This window comes from Thamnophis elegans, chromosome 1, assembly GCF_009769535.1.
Source record: "Thamnophis elegans isolate rThaEle1 chromosome 1, rThaEle1.pri, whole genome shotgun sequence".
Classification (NCBI taxonomy): Eukaryota; Metazoa; Chordata; class Lepidosauria; order Squamata; family Colubridae; genus Thamnophis; species Thamnophis elegans.
In genome coordinates this window covers 32,817,998-32,841,493 of record NC_045541.1, presented here as the reverse complement: position 1 = coordinate 32,841,493, position 23,496 = coordinate 32,817,998, and the positions used below count along the sequence as shown (strand labels likewise).

General features: G+C 41.9%; 1 protein-coding gene across 2 annotated transcripts in view; it reads right to left on the bottom strand.

Moving 5' to 3' along the window:
• Positions 1–20,350: 20,350 nt before the first annotated feature.
• Positions 20,351–23,496, bottom strand: part of ITGB6 (integrin subunit beta 6) — a 46,297-nt gene continuing 43,151 nt past the window's right edge. For both annotated transcript variants that reach the window (XM_032220522.1, XM_032220530.1), the window contains one exon: positions 20,351–21,875. In XM_032220522.1, coding sequence (XP_032076413.1) covers positions 21,777–21,875 — 99 coding nt within the window. In that variant the 3' untranslated portion in view covers positions 20,351–21,776. The remainder of the gene's footprint in view (positions 21,876–23,496) is intronic.

The window sequence follows — 23,496 nt, the reverse complement described above, 5'->3', positions numbered from 1 at the left end:
AATATTCCCTCACATGAGAATTTGCCTGGGAAATGTTAGGATGCACAGCCACATATAAGCAGATAACTGCACATGCTGGCTGCATGCATAAAGCAGAGTTAACATTGGGAATTGGCAACTCACTTTGTGGGACTGAAGCACAAACTTGAAGAGCTGCTCCTGTGCAACACATCAAGGGCTGAAAAAAGTACAGGTAATCCTCAAGTTACAACCCCAATTGAGCCCAAAATCTATGTTGCTAAACTGAGAAATTTGTTAAATGAGTTTTCCCCATTTGATGAATTTTCTTGCGGCATTTCTTTAGTGAATCTCTGCAGTTGTTAAATTAGTAAGGTTGTTATGTGACTCTGGTTTCCCCACTGACTTGGCTTGTCAGAAAGTCGCAAAAGGAAAATCACATGACCCCAGGACACTGCAACCCTCATAAATGTGAATCAGTTGTCAAGCATCCAAATACAAATCACATGACCATGGGAATGCTGCAATGGTCACAAGTGTGAAAAATGGCCATAAGTCACTTTTTCAGTGCCCTTGTAATTTTGAATGCTCACTAAATAAACTGTTGTAAGTCAAGGACTAACTGTCCTGTAAACTAAAGCCAAATTAGCCAAATTTAGCCCTTCGGTCATGCACTCTGATGGTTAAATGGATTTTAGGTGGTGGAGTCCAGCATAGAGCTAGAACTGACTGATAAGGTCTCTGACCTACGTTTCAACTGGCAGCAGTAGGAAATAAATTCCTCTGGACTTAAATGGGTTTTATTCCCTAACAAATGACCTTTAGGATTTGGCTCCAACTTTTTTCCCCCTTTCCTGGAGTGAGACTCAAGATAAAGCTTTACTCCCCCTAGGGAAATTCTAATGCGCTGCACATAATAAGTTAATAGCAGGAAGGGAATGAATGAGAGAATGAGAGAGAGAGAGAGAAATAAAGAGAGTGAGAGTGAGTGAAAGAGAGTGTGAGAGAGAGAAAGAAATAAAGAAAGAGAGTGAGAGAAAGAGAGTGAGAGAGCCAGCAGCGAAATCTCCCTTAAGGCGGCCGTCCGACCAATGGCTCAGCCGCCCGTCCAACTTACTCAAGAAGTAGGGCAGTTGCTCCTGCGTCAATGCTGCAAGTTCCCTTTCGGCCAAGCAGGAGCAAGCGAGGAGGAACATCACCCCGAGCATTTTCCACCGGGACTTAAAAGGCTCTCGGCCAGCCAGCCTTCGCGGCGAATTGGCGGGGGAATTAACAGCGGCAACCTTGGGGCGAGGAGGAGAGACCCAGAGAGAGAGAAAAACAAAGGGGGCGGCGGAGGGAAAGTTCCTCTTTGCTCTGGGGCCGAGCTGGGAAGGAGATAGGCTGACAGACCTTCCCCCATCGCTGCCCAAGGAAGGAGAGAGGCGTTTCCCAATCCCCTCCCCCGTCCCGGTGAAGGGTTGGGGAGAAAACGCAGGACATCTTCGCTCTCCTAAGAGGGAGGAAGAGGGCAGTCGAGCTTGTGTACCCAAGCTTACAAGTAGGCTTCCCACGGACGCTCCAATCTAGCTAGGTTAACTCTGAACAAACTTCGGAGGGGAAACAAAAAAAAAAAAGACCCCTCTTGGGGATCATGGATCCCTCTTAGTTTTCAGGATCGAGGCGGTAGAGCGCAGGAGCCGAAAGAGATGGGGCCTTTTAGTCTAGAGCCCTGCAGCCATCCTGTTCGTCATTATCACAGAGCTCGGCAGTTCTAGGAAAGATCTCAGGCGGTTGCATAGGGCATGTTGTTTTTCATTTCACTTTAGGAGGGGTATTCTCATGTTGTTGCAAGCCCACCTAATATTGCGGTTCTAGAAGTTAACACTGGCCACATTCATGTTTGAAAAGGTCCTGTAAATACAGTACATGTCTACAGCATTAGAGATCTTTACCAATAGGTTGGAATGCCGAAAGTGTGATTGAAGCCTAAATATCTGGTTTATACTGTTGGAAGAAATGTCCTTCTGGGTTCAGTTCCAAGTGGGGGGAAAAGACTGGAAACATGGAGGCTGCTTGGAAAGATGGTTTAATGGAGGACAGGGTCACATGGCTTGAACTCCTGAACAGAAAAGGGGGATCACATCAGCGGTGGGTTCCGGATCCTGTTGCAACCAATATGGTGTCCACCATGTGAACATGCACAGTGCACACATGCGTACTTAACGCCCGTGATGCTGCAGCTGCTTGGCGGAGTGCACGCAAGCCCCGGAAACTTCAAATTAAGTAAGGAGCACGGGTGGGCCCTCCAGAGCACCGTACCCGAATGGTACCTGGTGCTCCCAGCAGGCACCGGTAACCCACCACTGGATCACATGCTTCAAGATGTTGGGTGAAGAAGAAAAAAAGAGGCAGAGATACTGAAAGTCCCTGGTTTTATGCTCTCTCTGAGCTTTGAACTTGAGCTTGGATTCTGATTGGTTGTTAGACTCCATGGAGCCATGCAGAGGCAACTCTGTAGGCTGTGTTTTGAGTCCAAGTTTGGTTGAGCATTGCTTCATCCCAGGTGCCCTCTGGTGAGATGGGTAAAGGGCTACAGGCTAAGCTAAGCTCCTGTCCTCGCACAGTTCCTGCTAACCTAGCAATTCAAAAGCATACAAATGTGAGTAAATAAATAGCTGCCATTTCATTGGAAAGATAACAGTGCTCCTTGACATTATGCTGGCCACATGACCATGGAAATGGCTTTGGACAGCACTAGCTTAATGGCCTTGAAATGGAGATGAGCACTGCCTCCTATAGTTGGCAACAACTAGTGGAGTAAAATTTAAGTGTGATGAAAGATTGAGATGAGAGGAGTAAAAGGTTTTGAATATGAGAGTTGATCCTAACTTAGTGATGCTTAACCTGTTTGATGCCGAGTGGCCAAAGCGCATGTGCGCAAATGCACACACGTGTGCCCCAATCCCCCAAATGCAATAGGATTACCCGTGTGCATGTGCCCCGTGCATGTGTGCACGTTCCCTGCGCATTCCCCCCATCCTGAGCATGCATCCTGCCCTCCCAGCCCCCATTTTGGCTTCCAGGTTGGTGCAGGCTTTTCAGGCCCAAAACGGGGTGCAGGAGAGCCTCGCAGTCTCCACAGTTTCACCCCCCCCCGCATGCCCTAACTTCCTCCTGCATTCCTGCTTCCCATACCCTCCCCGATCTTTGCAGTTTCTCCCCCCAACACACTCTAGCTTTCTCCTCCATTCCTGCACAGAGAGGCACCTGCGTAGGGTGGAACCAGCGGAGATCGGGGAAGGCATGGGCTGCAGTAATGCAGGAGAAAACTACGTCTCCGCTGGTGGGTGGAGAGAAAGCTAGGGCGCACAGGGGGAGGGAACTGTGGAAATCAGTGAAGGCCAGCTGCCCAGCAGGAGGCACGTGCACATGCGCAGTGGAGCTGGCCTTGGGCGATGGCTGGCATTCTTGCAGAGAGGGGTCTGCGTGCCACCTGTGGCACACAAGCCACAGGTTCTCCATCACAGTCCTAACATATATAAAATAGCCCTTGGGAAAAGTAATCTTGGATCTGATGTGATTTCCCTAAACCTTCAAAGTGCTGGAAGACCAATTTCTAATCCAGGAGAAAATGATGAACGCCTTAAAGTAGGATAAAATTATGAGATTGGGGTCATTGCCTAATTTATTATTTAAACTGGCCATGAAGCAGAAAGATTATTATGGGCAGCCTCTTTTTCTGCTGAGCTACTCCAATGTTTCATTTTTAAAATTCTACTTCATGAAATAATTTAAAATGTAGGGTTTTATTCAACTTGCTTCTCTAGGTTATTAAACAATTATATCTTGGAGAAGAATTACTATGATTATCTTTTCTATACTAGTATAAAATGTTGAAATTATGATTTTCCTGTGTTTTCATTTTTCTTTTGTAAATGTGTGTACAGCATATCTCCTTTCTTGCTAATGTCTTCTTGTGATGGAGAGCTTGTTCCTTCTCTGTCTTTGACAGGGACTATTTTCCCACTCCATCATACTTCTAAAACATACTATGATGATGTCTGTTTATATTTCACAATGAGATTTGAATGCAAGCTGAAATTGATTTGGTTCCGTTGAAGGTATCTATGGTATGTAATTTTTAGCAGATCTTGCCTAAAATCCACCTGTCTGTAAATCTTCATTTGCTCCTTTTCCAGAAGAAAGTTCGTATTTCAGAAAATTTGCTTTCTATATTTTGTTAATTTGGCAAAGATGGATAGATAGCTACAGAATAACTATGACTTCATCTGAATTATGAATTATATTGCCAAAATGTTTCACAAAAATTTGAATGTCTACATTCCTTAATACTGTGTTTCCCCTAAAATAAGACAGGGTCTTATTTTCTTTTGCCCCCCCCCAAATGTTGCTTGGGCCTTATTATTGGGGGGGCTTATTGGTTTGGGGTTGCCGGGTGGCTGCTCTCTTGTGAGCGGGCACCCAAAGAGCTGGGCACAGCCTCAGAGGCAAATGGCTGTGTTGCGCTGTTGCAGCAGCACAACAACGCCACCATGAGGTGACCACGCTCATGAGCAACCACTTGGCAACTCCCCTTTCTAGCCGGGCAGAGCGCCATTCACCAACCCAATAACATCCCAAAGGCGCTAAGCCGCATGGTGCTCTGCCCGGCTGGAAAGGGAGGTTATGCAAGCACTTGTTCTGTCTCCAGCTCCTTGCCTCCCAGACTCACTATGGCCAGCTCTCCCTGCAGGGCTGGGCCAGGCCGCGGCGGCGGCGGCCCGACTGCACCCACCAACTTAGTGGTATTCCAAAGGCGTCAAGCAATGTTAGATCCTTTGTCCCCCCCTCCCCCTGGCTCCTGCGGCTTTACTCCTTTGGGATATCGCTAGGCTGGTGAGTGGCATTCTGCCTGACTGGAGGGGGGGTTGTCCAGGGGGCTTATTATTGGGGAAGAGCGTATATTTTTGCCCACAGGAAAAATATGGCATGGTCTTATTATCAGGACATGTTGTAATTTCGGGGAAACACGGTATACACATCTTCATCTGGGTATATAAAATATAACTCATATCTACTCCTCATATAATAAAGTATTTTACTCTGTACTGTATTTTCCCTTGCTTTTATACCAATCACAATTTCAACAAGACTAAATATTTATAGTAGGAGACCTTAGGGATCAAAGTGCGCTTGAGAAATAAATGCATACAAATTCTTTTAAAATGGAAAATATCTCAGCTGTGGAGGGACATAATGATAAATACAGATAATTTTTAATTTATCTGATATAGCAGAGGTGGGTTCCTACCGGTTTGGCCTGATTCAGCTGAACCAGTAGTGGTATGGCAGCCTGGGTCGCTAGAACCAGCAGCGATCTAGGCTTGCCACGCCCCCAAACTGGCTCCCCGGTCGCCGCCATTGCCATCTTGTTTTTGAGTTCTGCGCATGCACAGAACAATTTTAATTGAACTGTGCATGCTCGCGAAGTGCAGGCATGAGCGCACTGGGAGTAAAGCCGGCCAGAACCCACCCCTGACTTTCAGCCATAATTGGGCCCAGAATTTCTGTTGTTAAGCAAGGAGGTTAATTGAGTCCTGCCCGATTCAATCAGTCACTAAACAAATGGTTATAATTGGAGGACTATCTGTACTTCTGGAAAGATGATGAAGCTCCTAAGATGTTTTTTTGTGAGGGGGGGGAGTGCGTGCGACCTCGGTTGAAGAAAATGTTGAGATGCTGTGGTTTTAGGTAACTTTGAAATTGCCATTTGGAGGCAAGTTGCTAGAATATCTAACAATCTTTCAGTAGAAGGCATTTCTTGATATAATTTAGTTAGATTCAGTAGGCTACAGAGCTGATTATTATAGGACTGAAACAGCCTTTGGTACTCTGAGAGATGACTTTCACTGGGAAATGGATGAGGTAGGAACAATAATTTTGTCCTTTGGCTCTCAGCATCTTTTAGTATCACCAGGAATATTTTTCTGGATTATATATGGACTAGGTTTAGGATTGTATATGGACTAGGTTCTCCCATTTTTACAGTCTTCAAAATGAGGACTATTTGAGAAGATAGTGCTGACCAGATTTCGGTTCTATATTATAGTTACAAGTTTGTGTTTTTAGATCCTAGTAAAATAATAGAGAAAAATTACCAGGCTGTTTGTTTTGAAGGGTCATCAATATTCAGACAATATTCTGCTCCACCATTTCTCATTTCTATCTACTCAATAGAGACTGCAGAACTTGTTTCTATATATATAGTTTATAAGGAATGAGGGAGAACAAGCTAAAACTTAATCCAAATGACAGAAATACTCTTAAGATGAAGATTTAAATTTTATAAACATGAAAAAGAACATGTGATCCATACTATTAAACTGTATAGTTATTAGTAAGAGAAATTATGGTGAAGATTTGTCTAACACTTGCTTATAGCTTCACTATTACAATGAAATAAAACGGCAGTTCTTATCTTCAATGCTTCATGGCAAATAAGAAAAGAAAATACTAGATATTGATTAGATATCAGCTTGAAAATATGAAGAAATATGTTTCTGTCTAAATAATAAATTCAACTACTTACTCTCTGATGCTCTACATAGATATAACGTAATAGGATTTATGGAGAAATGTAGATAAGGGAGAGAAAAGCAAAAATACCTCGTTTGAGAGACAGCCCTCCCCGCAAAATCAAAACATTTCAGGAAATGGTTGTATAACTATATAATAGAGAATCTAGAGAATATATTCGTAAATATGATTTGTAGAAAGTTTGTATTTAATTATATTGACCTATAAAATAAAATCAGGTTAAATCTTTTACTAGAAGTATTACATTAGAAGCATTGGTATAATATATATTAGTATATGGATAATCCTCTAGTTATGAGCAACCATTCATTATTATTATGATTATACAATTGTATCACAGCGGCCAGTTGTTTCGCCGGATTTGGCATTGGTTACTAGTCGGGCCCCACCCAGGTTTGTTTTTACGTGACCAGATGGCAACCTGACCCTAACCCTCCTCCTTTCTCATCCGGGCTTGGGACCGGCAATGGCGGAGTTGTTGTTGTTGTTGTTGTTGTTATTATTATTATTATTATTATTATTGTTATTACTGTGGTATTGAACAAGGGGTACTTATGACCAGTCTATGAAGCTGTGGCTATTTAATCATCTGTAAAAAACCTGAACAATCAAGGTAGGAAAGAAAGGAACTGAACCAGGGGTGGACTGCTGGGGGTTCGCAGGGGTTCAGAAGAACCTCTAGCTAAGATTCTGTGCAGTTCAGAGAACCCCCAAATCCCACTCCTGGCTGGTCCCGCTCACCCTGCCCCTCCCCACATGGCCCATTTTGGATGCAGGTAAGTGCAGGGCATGCACAGAGGCTTGGGGAGGGCAAAAAACGGGCCTACTGGAACTGGACCTGTTTCCCTTCTCCAGAGGGCCTCCGGAGCCCAGGAAGGCAGTTTTTGCCCTCCCAGAGGCTCGAGGAAAGCCTCCGGAACCCGGGGAGGGAAAAAACGCCACCCCCTCTGGTGAAGGAGGCCTACTAGGTCACAGCCACCATGGCCACACCCAGCCAGCAACCGGGCAGAGAATCCCTTGCTAAAATTTTTGAAGCCCACCCCTGAATTGAACAGGTACATAAATAGATCAGCCAACTTTGACCATGAAGGTGTTTCTTAAGCAGTTTGAAAGAAACATTTCTTTCTAGCTTTACTTATACATTTTTATTTCCACAGAGCTTTCTAGATCTGTATCATTGGGCCCTGTCACATGAAATTGTGTAAAGTGTAAAGTGACCTGTATTACCAAGACCTGTTGAGCCTGAAAGGGCTTTTGGAGTTATGCGCAGCTGGGTTTCAAGTGTCACCCTGGTTGAGAACCTGGGGCAGGGTGGGTTTTCTTACAGCTTTCAGAGATGTTGCCCCACAAGTCACTGGCTATGAGACCCTGTTCATTAAGTTTGGCTATAGGGATCAGGTGGGATTGTCACTGTTGTACTAGTCTCCCTGCTGCATAGCAATCACCTTGTCTCAGCCCTTTTCAGTGGTGGGTTCTGGCCGATATGCCCCAGTATGGGCGTACCAGTGCCTGCTGGGGAGCTGCAGGACCGTTTTTGTACAGTGCTGCGGAGGGCCCACCCTCTCCTTACCTCTATTTGAGCTGACCAGCATTTGCATACGCGCACGCAGTGTATGGTGCCTGTGCGACACTCCACTGAGCAGCTGGCGCGTCAAAGGGCAGTGGTGCCCATGTATATGCAGCACACATGCACGTGGTGGATTCCTGGCTCTTTGATTATCTCTGGTTTGGCAGTGGAGTTCTCCAGATGTATGACCTTGGGGGACTTCAATCTGTCTTCCCTGGAAATGCGGTCTAAGACAGGTCATGGCCACCATGACAGCCATGAGTCTATTCCAGGTCATCCAGAACCCGACAATAGGACAGTGTCACACATTAGATCATCTAGTGGTCATGTCAGAGCAGTGGATATGTGATTTGCAGTTGGGAGAGCCCCCTTATCATGGTCGTATTATCACACTCTGATTACTATGAGATTCTCTGATACTGCAAACCATTACAGAGCAGCTGAACCCTTTAGACCAGGGGTGTCAAACTCAATTTCATTGAGGGATGTATCAGGGCTGTGGTTGACTTTGAGTGGGCCAGGTAGGCATGACCAACTGGGTGGGCATGACCAACTAGGTGGGTGTGGCCAGCTTGACGCCACTTCCCAAACTGCTGGCATGTTTCCCCTTTGTACTGGGTAGACCAGGCCAAAGCCACGCTGGCCTGATGTTTCCTCTTCGCACTGGTTAGACTGGGCTGAAGCCATGCTGGCTCGATGTGGGGTCATCCTGGAAAATGCAAGGGGTCAGTCCCACAGGCCAGATCCAACCACATCACAGACCGGATCTTGCCCACAGGCCTTGACTTTGACACCCCTGCTTTAGACTGATCCACCACTGGTGTCTGATGGACCCAGAGAGGTTTCAGAGGAAGCTGGAGGTGATTACCGTGTTTCCCCGAAAATACGTCAGGGTCTTATTTTCTTTTTACCTACAAAATATGGCTTGGGCTTTATTATGGGGGGAGGGTTTATTGTTTTGGGGTTGCCGGGCGGCTGCTCTCTTGCGAGATGGCTCCCAAAGAACCGGACACAGCCTCATGGGCGAATGGCTGTGTTGCACTGTCGCAGCAGCGCAACACAACAACCATGAAGCGACTACGCTCACGAGCAGCCACCTAGCAAACTCCCTTTGCAGCCGGTAACAGTGCCATTCACTGACCTAGGGGTATCGCCAAGCCGCGTGAACACCTGTTTGCCGCTGCCTGGCTCCTGTGGCCTTCCAATGCCAGTGAGTGGCGCTCTGCACGGCTGCAGAGGGGGGTTGCACAAGCAGCTGTTCCGCTCTTGCTCAGCCACCTCCCAATGCATGGTCCAGCTCTCATTACAGAGCCAGGGCACCTCCACCATCGCCGTTGCCGCCATCCCAGCCTGGCTTTTTCCGCGGCTTCCAACCTGAGTCTTTAGGCAGTGGTGGCTCGGGGTGCAAACTCTATGGTTGTACGCTCTGCAGGCAGCTGGCCCAGCCAGGCTGGAATGGCGGCGGAGGAGGTGCCCTGGCTCCATAATGAGAGCTGGGCCATGCATCGTGAGGCTGGGAGTTGGCTGAGTGAGAGTGCAACAGCTGATCACGCAACTCCCCTCTCCAGCTGTGGAGAGTGACATCCACTAGCATTTGGAAGGTGCCAAGCCGCGGGAGATGGGCGGTAGCAAACAGGCGCTCATGCTGCTTGGCGATACCCCTAGGTCAGTGAATGGTGCTGTGCCCGGCTGCAAAGGGGGTTTGCTGGGTGGCTGCTCGTGAGCGTGGTCGCTTCTTGGGCTGTTGTGTTGCGCTGCTGCGACAGTGCAACACAACCATTTGCCCATGAGGCTGTGCCCGGCTCTTTGGGAGCCCACTCGCAAGAGAGCAGCCGCCCGGCAACCCCCCCTCTTCAGCTGGGCACAGCGCTGCTCACCAACCTAGCGGTATCCCGAAGGCACCAAACAACGTGATCACCTTTGCCTTCCCCCCAGGTTCCCGCGGCTTGGCACCTTTGGGATACTGCTAGGTTGGTGAGCGGGGCTCTGCCTGGCCAGAGGTGGAGAGTTGTCCAGGGGGCTTATATGCGGGGGGGGGGTTGTATTTTTTTGCCCACCAGAAAAATGTGGCATTGCTGTATTATGAGGACATGTCGTATTTTTGGGGAAACACGGTATTGTTGGTTCGCTGCATGGTTCTTCCTTGGTTGCCACTTTCCACTTGAAATAAAGGAGCATTGGATTGAATAGCACCTATGTGGCCTCTCCCTTGTTACGGATCATTGAGGAAAGGAAATAGAATGTTCTGTGTGAGGCAGTTTTTGAAGAATATTTGGAAACTTCAGCGTGTACTAAATGCGATGGTATGAGCAGTTACATATGTTTCTGGTAGAATGCATGTTACACCTCTGCGCAAGCTGCATTAGTGACCAGTCTGCTTCCAGATCCAATTCAAGGTGCTGCGGTTGATCTTGAAAGCCCTTGAGGCATGGGGCCATATTTCAGCTTCTAGAGGGACTTCAAATCAAATATCTGATAGTAAAGAAACTTATAATTTTATTTTCCTCAAACTCTAATCTTTCCTTGTAATCATACAGATTACACACACAGAAGAGAAAGCAGCTATGATGTGAGAATATTTAAAGATCTGTGGCTCTCAAAATCCACTGGGAATTGGGTGGCATATAAATGTAATAAAAAATAAGAATCCCTTTCATCCAGAATTACATAAAACAAACATTAGATTTTTAAAAGTGTTGAAGACCCTTTTCCAACAGGTCCATAATCTGGAGTCAACTTGCCAGTGTTGCATATGGTTCGAAGTGTTGTTCAAAAAATTGCAGTTAAATTGTAATTTTTAATACCACAGACAGAGAAATTATAAAGGGATAATATTTCATTGTATTTCAATGAATGTTTATAATGAAACTTCTATTATCTGTTTAGAATATGGTCATTGGCATACAACTTGGTATTTGAAAGAGGAGCTATTTCTTTAAAAAATGGTTTCGTACTTATAAAGCATAAAAATATCTATGCTGGATCTATAAATATAACATAGCTTTTTGTTACACATTAGCTGGCTCACCCTGTAAAATGGCCGAGTAGAACATCACTTGCCTTTAAAAAGTAATATAACATTGAGCTTCCTGGGAGGAGCCTGCTGGTGGTGGCAGCAAAAAATCAGCTGCCTCCGAATTCCTGGCTACGTACCTGTTTAGAGGATCTTCCATCTGACGTCTTATCAGGTTTTCTTATCCTTCAGGCAAGAAGGAAAGAAGAAACTGTTTTGCTGGCAAATGCTCTTCGATTTTTGCAGCTTTGTGCTTGCAAGGAAAGGGGGGCTAGCCCAAGGCAGAACGGCTGTCCGTGCTGGGAACTTCAAACTGCCTTGTGCAGGACAAAGTAGATCTCCCCCACTCTGCTCAAAGTTTTGTTTGATTTAATCTTATCACGAGCTGAATCCGTTTACTGCGTGGACAATAATTGTTTATCAACATTTTAGCTTCTTTTCTTTTTCTCCTCCGAAAAATTATTTACTTAGAGGCTTTTAAAATGGCGCCGAGCAGGCTGGTTTCTCCGGTAATAACGAACACTTTTTGCTAATCCTCACAAGAATTCAAAACAAAAGAGATTGCTTATCATATGTTTTGGTTTCACAATAGAAGAATTTTACTCCTTCATTAACCTTGCTTATCTGGAAGTTAAATGGTGATGAATCTGCTGAACGGTCTTGTTACAATGTTTACTCACTGAAAGTTTTGCCAAGCCTTAAACTTCAAAATAAAAGCCTCTTTACTTAAAGCTGCATATTCAGGCAATAGAGTTTTATTAACTGCAGGCAGATAAATTTTGAAATGGCCTCAAAACCAAATATTAACTTGAAGTCGTCACCCTCTACTTCCAGGGGCACATCCTCAGTGCCTGGCACAAAGCTGCAGCCTCCGCTTCCTACGCCCCCTGCTGGGGATGTGTTAACGAAAGAATTTTTCCTGAGTAATCTAAGCGAGGCTCTTAATGCACAGACAATTAAAATGGAAGATAAATTTAGAGATAATAGAGAGGAGAGAAAAGAGGAAATAAAAGAAATGAAAGAAGAAATTAAAAGTGAAATAAAAGGACTTAAACAGGAGCTGTATGAGAAATTTGAGGCTAAGGTTGATAAAATTAGAGATGACATGCTGAGTCTTGTAACTATTAACAGAACATATTTCTGGAGTGGAAGATACTCTAGAGGTTCTTAATGATGCCAATGCTAACTTGACATTGAAAACAGAGGTGGTGGAACAAAAAGTGGAAAATGCTGAAAAAGAAATTATTATGATACAGTACCGACAAATGGAGTTCGCATTAAGAGTAAGGGGGCTGCGTGAGGAGAAACAGGAGAACCTGAAACAGATCCTATCGGAAGCTTTTGACCACCTGATGGGAAGACCAGGGACCAACCAAGACTGGCAAATTGACAAAGCTTACCGCGTTAACTCCTGGCTGGCAAAGCAGAAGCAGCTTCCTCGAGACATCGTTATATATTTTACTACAAGAGAGCTTAGAAATATGGTACTGCAAGCGTCTTATAACACTAAGCTTCAAATTGGCGGTCAAGACCTGGCTGTTTTGAAAGAGATACCACCTCAAATGTTAAGAGCCAGGAGAGACTACGCTTTTTTTGGTCGAAGAACTCAGAAATCGTCAGATACAGTATAGATGGGATGCACCATTTGGCATCATATTTACATTTGATAAGCAAAGGTACCGCCTCAACTCTGTATGGAAAGCCCGAGATTTTTATTATAATATATTGAAGGCCGGACACCCTGCACCATCTGGACCTAGAGAAAGACCACAAGAAGGACAGGATAGACAGCAAACCACACAACCACCAGACAAGATGGAGCATCTCTCTTCTCTAGAAGTGCAAGGTGCTATGGAACCAAGACCTAGCCGCATGACTACTAGACGTATGGAGAAACAAGCTAAAAAGCAACAGCATCAACAATCATCGGCCATCGATCAAGGAACTACAATAACAAATCTGGAAGCAGTGGGAGGAGCTAGACCTAAGGTTAAACAGGCCGTGCAGGAAGCTCTAAAAATGCTTCAACCAACCAAAGATGACAACTAAGATTTTAACATGGAATGTCAACGGACTGAACTCTCCACAGAAGAGGAAGAAAATATTTCATTATCTCAAACAGTTTAAGAACGATGTAATTTGTTTGCAAGAAACTCATATCAAGTCAACTGATCAAAAATATTTGATCAACTCAAAACTTGGTCAACATTTTGCAGCTTCTGCTATGGAAAAGAAGAATGGTATAGTTGTATACTTAAGAAAAGATATGAAAGCTGAATTAATAGAAGCAGATCCCTTCGGAAGATATATTGCTTTAGACTTAATCTTAGAAGGGAAAAAGACATTACTTTTGGGAATTTATGCTCCAAATCAACAGCAAGATAGATTCTATAGAAATCTTCATGCTAAATTAGTACAGTGGGACTATAGTTCCTGTATACTATTGGGTGACTGGAATGGAGTGATAGACACTAAGAGAGATAAGAAGATTTCCCGCCTAAATACCAAGATGCGAGCAAAGTTACCCAAATCTTTCTTTGACATTATGGATGATTTTGAATTGAGAGATATTTGGCGAGAAAGAAATGCAGAGGAATATGACTTCACTTTCTTCTCGGACAGGCATCAATCCCTCTCAAGGATTGATTTTATTCTAACCACTAATGATTTGCTTTCTAGGGTCAAGAAAACAAAGATTGCAGCTAGGGTCCTTTCGGACCATAACCCAGTTTGGATGGAGTTGGGAAGGGTAGTGCAGGCAAGAAGGTCTTGGAGATTGAATGAAAACTTATTTAGATATGAAAAGTATATTAATGATTGTAAAAAATTACTATCTGAATATTTTGTTTTGAATATGAATAAGGGTACATCTATGGAATTTGTATGGGACGCAAGCAAAGCGTATATGAGAGGAGTTTTGATGAATATAAATAAAACACATAGAAATAAGCAAGGGTTAAAACGAACAGAACTGGAAGAGGAAATTAAGAGAAAAGAGCTGGAGTTAACAATGAACCCAGACGATACAAAGGTTAAGGAAGCTATTAACATATTAAAATCTCAATTTGACATGTTGATCTCTGACCAGGTAGCTACTAATTTATTATATGCAAAACACAATACTTTTTGTAATGCAAACAAACCTGGCAGATGGTTAGCTTATCAGATTAGGAAAAAAAGGAAAACTCGAAATATATCTAAACTGATTTATAGAGGGAAGGAGGTGTTTCAACAGGAAGAGATTCAAAAGGCTTTCTGGGAATTTTTTACAGAACTGTATAAAGGGGATAAAATTAATGGTTTAGACATAGACAAATATTTAGACAAAGAGAAAATACCTTCAGTTAGAGAAGAACACAGGCAAAAATTGAATCAACCAATAACCTCGGGGGAAATCCTGCAGGTAATTAAGCAATTAAAGTCAGGGAAAGCACCAGGTACAGATGGCTTGACAGCGGTTTACTATAAAAACTTACAGTTAGAAATGGTAGAACCTCTTAGAGAATTATTTAATATGATTCAAACGGAAGGTAAAGTCCCTCCATCTTGGAAGACAGCGTTTATATCTTTGATACCCAAAGAAGATCAAGATACTACTCAACCCAAAAATTATAGACCTATTTCATTACTGAATGTAGATTATAAAATTTTTACTAAAATATTAGCAAATAGGTTAATGTTGGTCATTCAACAATTGATACATACGGACCAAACAGGTTTTATACAAGGGAGACAGATGAAAAGTAATGTTAGATTAATTATTAATGCATTAGAATATTTGGGAAAGAACAACCAGATCCCTGCTGCGTTTATATTTTTGGATGCTGAGAAGGCCTTTGATCGAGTTAACTGGCAATTTCTGCTGAAGATACTGCAAAAAATGCAGATAGGAGATAATTTTTTACAGTCAATTAAAGCAATATACCAACAGCAAACAGCACAAATCATAGTCAATGGAAGTTTAACAGACTCTTTTCAAATTGGAAAAGGTACAAGACAGGGCTGTCCTTTGTCCCCATTATTGTTTATTATAACTTTGGAAGTATTGTTGAATAAAATACGGGGCTTGGATGGTTTAAAAGGGATCAAGATTAGGCAGCAAGAATATAGAGTCCGCGCTTTTGCGGATGATTTGGTCATAATATTGGAACAACCGCAGGAATCCAGTATGGTTTTAATGAATACGATTAATCAATATGGTCAAGTGTCGGGCTTTAAAATAAACTTAGGAAAAACCAAAATATTAGCTATAAATATGAATATTAAACAAAAGGAAGAATTAGGAGTGATGCTAGGATGTGAGGTAGTTAAAAAAGTCAAATATCTTGGAGTTAACATTTTAACTTCAAATGGGAAATTATATAAGCATAATTATGAACCACTTTGGCATAGCATACAGACAGAGATGAAAAAATGGGAGAAATTGCACTTATCTTTGCTGGGTAGGATAGCGGCAGTGAAAATGAACATTTTACCAAAATTTTTATTTCTTTTCCAAATGTTACCTATACTTAAAAAAGATGCGAACCTTTTAGAATGGCAGAAGGGTATCAACAAATTTGTGTGGGCAGGAAAGAAGCCGAGGGTAAAGATGAAAATAATGCAAGATGTACGTGAGAGAGGAGGATTGAAACTACCTAATTTAAAACTATATTATGATGCAGTGGCATTATCTGTAATTAGTGATTGGACTCATTTAACCAATGATAGAATATTGAATATTGAGGGACACGATCTGGTATTTGGTTGGCATGCTTACCTGTTATTCAACAAAAAATTGGATAAGAATTTTAAAAGTCATATTTTAAGAAATGCTTTATTGCGGGTTTGGAAGAAATACCAATATAAATTAAATGACAAGATACCCATGTGGGCAATTCCTAGACACGCAATTGAAAATATGAATATAGCACAAAAACAGGACAGAATTACTTACAGACAGCTTCTTACCTCGGAAAGGGGGGTATTACAATTAAAATCTTTAGAGGTATTAAAAGAGGAGAAGGTAGTTCAAACATGGTTCCAGTATGGGCAATTACAGGCTAGGTGGAAAATAGACCAAAAAATTGGTTTTATCCAAGTTGAGGATAATCTGTTTAAACAAATAAGAGATCAAAGCTTAATGCATATAAAGAGGATATATAATGTATTAATACAGATGGATTCAGAAACAGAATTAGTTAAAGATTGTATGATAAAATAGGCTCAAAATATTGAGGAACCAATAATGTTGGATACATGGGAAAGAATCTGGGTAAGAAATGTGAAATTTACACAAGCTCAAAATCTGAGAGAAAATTTTTACAAGATGTTCTATAGATGGCATTTAGATCCTAAAAAGTTGGCTTCTATGTATCCAAATGTACAGCCTAAATGTTGGAGGTGTGGTTCTCTCGACGCTACATATTATCATATATGGTGGACCTGCCAAAAGGTTAAGGCATTTTGGATAAAAATATGGTGGGTCATGCAAAATGTTTTTAAAAGAAGGATAAAGTTTATTCCTCAGTTATTTTTACTAGGTATATGTACTGACTTTACAGTGGTAGAGACCAATTTGATTCTGCACCTGATAACTGCAGCAAGACTGTTGGTGGCGCAATATTGGAAGAAGGAAGACTTGCCTACAATCCAAGAATGGACATTGAAAGTAACAAACTTAGCCGAAATGGCTAAAATATCGGCATATCTCAAAGATCATTCAAATGAGATATATAAACGAGACTGGAAAAAATGGATTGACTATATACAAAATAAATACGGGACTAAGAAATTCCAGTTAGCCTATGCTTAAGATCAGAAATGATTTAAACTGTTAAAAGTCAGTTCAGTAAGAAGAAGCTAAGGTCAATCTAGAATGTCATTAATTTCTTTATTTCTTTTTTCTCAATAGATTTTAGACTGTGTTAGTTAAAAATCCATACCGTGTACGGGTTCTGGGAAGTCGGGGGGGGGAAGGAGGAGGGGGCGTGGGGGGGTGGAGGGAGGGAGGGGTACACACAACAAAAAAAAATTGTACTTCAATGTCTTAATGATTGACAAATGATGACATATTTGTGTTTTTTTTTAAAGAAAAATAAAAAAGTTCTGTTTAAAAAAAAAAAAGTAATATAACATTTATGTCACAATGGTATTATTGGATCTACTGACATACTGTTTTTATAATTTGATATTGCATATACAGTTATGAATAGCATCCATAGATAATTCACTGTGAGTTGTCTAATCATCCTGTTGAATCATCCAAACAAATAGATACTTGAATGCTGAGATGTGAACTTCTAACCTGAGGATACATTTTTGAGAGATATGACTTTTCACACTTGCTGTTTCTTTGGTTCTATGTTTGGATGTTGGTGGCGCCAACTCTCCTCGTGCAACTGTTCAGAGATATGATAGAACTATATGGAGTTCCAGTGGAGGCATGGCGAACTAAACATGTTTTCTAGAGAGCGGAGATGAAGACTACAGAAAAGACTGAAAAACCAGTGATTAAAGCAGTTCTTTGGAGACTCTTTGGACAAGGAAAGGACAGGAGATCACCAACATATACTCCGGATCCTGTTCCTCCTGAGGAGACCACAGGATAGGTGTCTCCCACAGGTCTGAATGCCAGGAGAGGGATTAATCAGACGAGGTGACACATTGGTTAGAATGCAGTACTGCTGCAGGCTACTTCAGCTGACTGCTAGCTACAGTTTGGCAGTTCAAATCTCACCAGCTCAAGGTTGACTCAAGGGAAGACGGAATATCTTTGGAAAACTTATTGGAGGTAAAGAGCTATGAAAATTGATTATACATGGTGGAAATTGAAAGTTACTTCTTTATATATTTGTTTTCTTTTTCCTTATTTCACTCTTTCCTTTTTTTACTTTTCCTTTGCACTTTTTACTCTCTCCCTTGTGTCTGTGATTATCTTGTATTAGTTTTTAATTACTATCATTTTTTCAGTAAAATTGTGTGGGTTTCTTTACTATACACATATATAGAAATGTGTACTGTATTTTTCGGAGTGTAAGATGCTCCAGAGTATAAGATGCACCTTAGTTTTTGGGGAGGAAAATAATAATAAGAAAAATTCTGCCCCTGCCTACCAGCATGGGTGGTGTTCAGCTGATACATGGTAACAAGGTCAGCCAATGAATAGGCATAGCAACTAAGTCAGCCAATGACGGCTATTTGGACTCTGAAATTTGCTGTGTGAGCAACAAGGAGACAGGAAGGAGCCTGGCTTAGCAGAGAACTGAAAATGAAACTGCTTGTGTTTTGTTTGTATTTACTGCTACCTTGGAAAACCTGCTTTTGGTAATGTATTGTATATTATTATTATTTTGAATCCTGCTGAATCAGTGTGTGCTTTCTGAATGTGATTGCTGCTGCAAACTGACCAGCCAGGTCAGCTTCAGCACTTATTGCAGCCTGATTCAGCACAGCTAATTGGTGGGTGGATCGGACTGCTGGAATACCCCCAATCAGCTGTTCCGGGCTGTAGGGATTGCCGCACACCATCGCTGCCTCCATGCCTCTTGTTTTTGGCCTCTGGTGAGGGTAGGTGGGGCTACATTTGGTGTATAAGACACACCCAAATTTTCACTCTCTTTTTGGGGGGGGGAACGGTGCGTCTTATACTCTGAAAAATACAGTATATACAACTGCTGTATATTACATGTTTCACAAAAGTGGATAATAATTAGCTCATTTAGTCACATGTTTTTAAACATGTGCATTTATTTTTATCATATACAAACTTAATAGTCATGTTACAGAAAACCGCTTGGGTAATGTATCTCTTTGTACAACTTTGATGTACAATCCTGGTTTCTTCCTCCTCAGCTTTCTGACTCCTCAGCTTTATTTCACAAAATGTCTCTGGGTCAGTAATCTGAAAGATAGCTCTGGGCTGCTGAGAAAAGAAAGAAAGGAGCCAACTCTGGGAAATATACAGTGGCCCACTAAATCAGAAGGAATAAATAGACAATTTAGACCACAGGTTACCAGAATAGAAGAACAAAACAACAGAGTTGGAAGAAACCTTGGAAGTCTTCTAGTCCAAACCACTGCTCAACTAGGAGACCCTGTACCATTTCAGACAAATGATTGCCCAATCTCTTCTTGAAAAGCTCCAGATGGAGCACCCACAGATTCTGGAGGCAAGTTGTTCCACTGTTAATTGTTCTAACTGTCAGGAAATGTCTCCTTAGATCTTGGTTCTCTCTTTGATTAGTTTCCATCCATTGCTTCTTGTTCTGCATTCAGGTGCTTTGAAGAATAGGTTGATCCCTTCTTTGTTATGGCAGCCCCTGAGATATTGGAACACTGCTATTATGTCCCTCCTTCTTTTCATTAAATTAGATATACCCAATCCCTGCAACCATTCTTCAAATGTTTTAGTCTCCAGTCCCCTACCAATGGTGTTATTATGCAGAAACAGTAAGTTGACCAGAGGAGGAGGGTTTAAAAATCAATTTCAAGGAGGTCAAATGGTTGTACTTGATGTTTAACCTTAGTGAATTAAACCACAGTTTACAGGTAGTTCTTGACTTATAACTACAATTGTGACCAGAAAATTTTCATTAAGTGGTATAGTCATTATATGGTGGATCACACAATTGCACTTGATTTTATCTTTTTAACCACAGTGGTTAAGCAGCACACTGCACTTTTTAAGCAAGACTTCACATGATCATGATTTGTGACATTCTTTGCTGGCTTCCCTATTGACTGCTTGCTGGAAACCAGCTAGGAAGGTCACAAATAGTGATCACATGATCCCATAACACTCATAAATATATGCCAGTTGCCAAGTGCCTGAATACCACTCAAATACCGTGAAGCCATTGCACTGGACATAAGTGCAAGGACAAGCCATAAGGCACTTTTTTCAGTGCCATTGTAGCTTCAAATGGTCACTAAATGAATGGTCATAAGTCAAGGACTACCTGTAAGTTAATAACACCAGCTTGTTCATATAACATGCACAGATAACATGCACAGAGTCTATAGATTTCAGGGTTTGTAAAAATCAATATCAGTAAAAATATTTGACTTTCTTTTACTTATCCATTTTATATCACAGAATCTATGTGAAAACAATTTAAAAAATCAGTTTACATATCAATGTATTAAAAATGTAACACAACATTCCTTTGTTTTTAAAAAAGTGTTCCATTTGCATATTAGAAAATAATGCTAAAGGACTCCAAAGAGTAATAATAATATTACAGTACTGATAATGTTTTGGCCTTATTTTAGGTCCAGCCTTGGGTCAAAACCATTTCAGTAAAAACAACAGATGTTTCCAGTGTCTTAAATGCACAGTACATTCATAATAAAAACTCCCATCACCATTATCCAACATATATTCAAGATAAAACAAACACTCTGTTTTTTTAAAAAAACAATCTTTTAAAATTTGCATTATCAAAAACCATATTTGCAGCATAGCAAATCTTTGAGACCCGCTGTATTAAATCTTATTTACATATTTGGGGGAAAAAGCAACTCCCTTAAATGATAGGTCCTCAACGTTTGGGTTCATTAGATATATTGTAATTTGGAAAGCACATGGTATGTATTCTGGTTGCCCTACAGGGCAAAATGGTGGTTCACCCAAGAGATGCCATTGGACACAATACAAAAAATCAAATGGGTGAAGAATCTGAAAGTTACCATAGAAAAAAATCTAGTGGCCATACATATTATGTTCTTAGGTAGTAATCAGGGGTGAGATTCAGCCAGTACGGACCGGTTCAGGTGAACCAGTAGTTCCGGCGAGCAGTTGTCGCCAATTACTCACGGGGGCTGCAATGGAAGGTAAGTTTTAGAGCTGTTTTCAAACACATTGTGCGCATGCTCAGCGAACTGGTTTTTTACACCGGTTGAGTCCCACTACTGGTCATCATCATATCCCTCATCATCACCTTCATTCATCTTTAGACAACATGGCTCTCCTCAATCCATCAACCTCTAGTCTAGAGGGTAAACATTTCATAGGAAACTCTCTCATTTAACTTCATGGGATTTCCAAACAGAATACCTAAGATTGTACCATGGTTAAAAATACAGCTGTAAGTGCTGGGTACTTTATTAATAAATCAGGAACGCTTTTCTCTCCCAAGTTTTCTTTCTTTTAAAAACTGAAATCTGTTTCTTTATCCAGTAATATTTAAGGTGCAAATACTCCAAAGGTATATCTTAAACGTGCAGTAAAATGCTGACTGGAACTGACAAAACTGGCTGAAGTATACTTCTTAGCAGAGTTTGAGAAGATGCTTTGTTCTAACATCTTGAATTACTTTGAGATCAGAAGGAAGATTTGAAATGGGTTTCTTGAAAGGTCATTCAGACCAATTCCCCAAATCTCATTACTGCAAAATTGCACCAGATATTATTTTCATGTCATGCTTAATTGGTGCATTCCTACATGCCCAGATGGTTCTTTGTCATTTAATCTCCTCTACTGCTGCTCAGCTCCCTGCCTGGTTCCAAAACAGTCCCACTTTTGAAACCACATATGCTCTCACCTTAAAACTTCCATACCACCATAGTGGTTTTACTACAACCCTCCAAACAAATTTAGAAGAAAACAGAGCAAACTTCCTTTTTTTAAAAAAAAATAAAAGTTTTCCAGAACTGTTTTTTTCCAATAATTTTGAATTATTAGTATGCATTGGCAGGACTGCCACGTTGCCTTTCCTTTTGCTTGTATGTTACATTCTTAAAAGTTGTTGTGGAGCCTCTGTAGAGGGGGTTTGTTCCCTAGAAAAGAAGAAAAACACTATATGTAACAGAATATTTCACCTCTGATTTTGTGGGTTAATTAAACAAACCTAATATATCAATCGATTTGCGGGGGGGGGGTATGATTCATAATTTGCTGAATGTGTGGCTTTAAGAAAAAGCCTTTCACAGTCTTCAAAATACTCAATATCAATTTAAAAATTATTAAAACGAAACAGTAATATTTGTATTTTGTATTTGTATTTTATTAGGATTTATAGGCCGCCCTTTTCCCTGAGGGGACTCAGGGCGGCTTACAATCATTAAGGAGGGGGTGCAATTCAAAATAAACAATATGTGAGCAAAATAAAGTAATAAAAACACAACTTGCATTCAACATTCAACACTCGGGTGGGGCAAATTAGAGGCTTATCCCCAGGCCTGTTGGGATAGCCAGGTCTTGAGGGCTGCGCGGAAGGCCTGGACGGTGGTGGTAATATGGACATAGCTAGACTTTACTTATTTCTGGGATTCCGTCACAATAATTAAACAGTAAAATCATAATTTAGTCTCTTCACACTAAAAACTGTTTGCAATGAAGAGCAAAATGGGTACTGATCAGAGGTAGTATTCAGCTGGTTCGGATCAGTTCAGGCGAATCGGTAGTGGAAATTTTGAGTAATTTGGAGAATTGGCAAATACCACATCTGGTTGACCCTTCGCCTGCCTGCTCCCTCATGACCCGCCCACCCACTCACCCCGCCCTGCTTAGTCACTCCTCATTTCGGCTCCCTGGCATAGCACACTGTGTGGCTCCTCGCTTGCATTGACCACACAGTCTCTGTGGCTTTCCCCGCGGTCCCTGTGGCCCAACTGAGCAGCCCTGATCTGCCTGCCTGGGTAAGTAAGCCTGTGAGTCATGGCCCAGCTAGCTTTCCCACTGTCCCCGGCTTCCAGCTTGTCTGGGAATCAGCTACTCAGCATTATCAATAAAAACAAATAAAGGCAACTGATGCAGTTTCCTGTCCAGTATCTGTTAACAATGTTGAACTTCAGGGTTTAGTGTTTGTGGTCTAGGTCAGAGGTTCCCAACCCACGGCTTGCCAGAAACTAGGCCCCATCTGCAAAATGCTTGCAGTACACATAATCACACTCCCTCTGATCCGTGGAAAAACCTCTCTCCACGGAATCGGTCTCTAGTCCCCAAAAGGTTGGGAGCCGCTGGTCTAGGTAACAGATTTCCTGAAGTTCCCTCAGGAACCAGCTCAGCTGAAATAGAAGTCAAGTTACCCGGCTACAAAGACAGAAGCCCAGTCCATCCCTGCTCAGTTGCCTGGGGTCTGCGTAGCAAACCACCTCGCCTCTGAATATGGCAGCCAAAGTTGCTGGCAAAATTTCAGGAAATCTGTTGTCTAGACCTCAGCCACTAAACCCTGTAATCCAACCTGCCCCAAAGAACTGGAAACATAGGCTGCACTTTTGGCAGCTGCCAGTGGAGCAGCACTTAAAGAGGAGGGAAAATGGCCTTGGGCTCCTGGGGGGCTCTTTAATCACAGCCCCTTCTGCTGTGCAGCTGGAGATGCGGGAAATGTATTCTCGTATGTGGTTGGGGTCTTTGTTGACAAAACCTGCATACATTTGTACTAAACATTTACCAAAA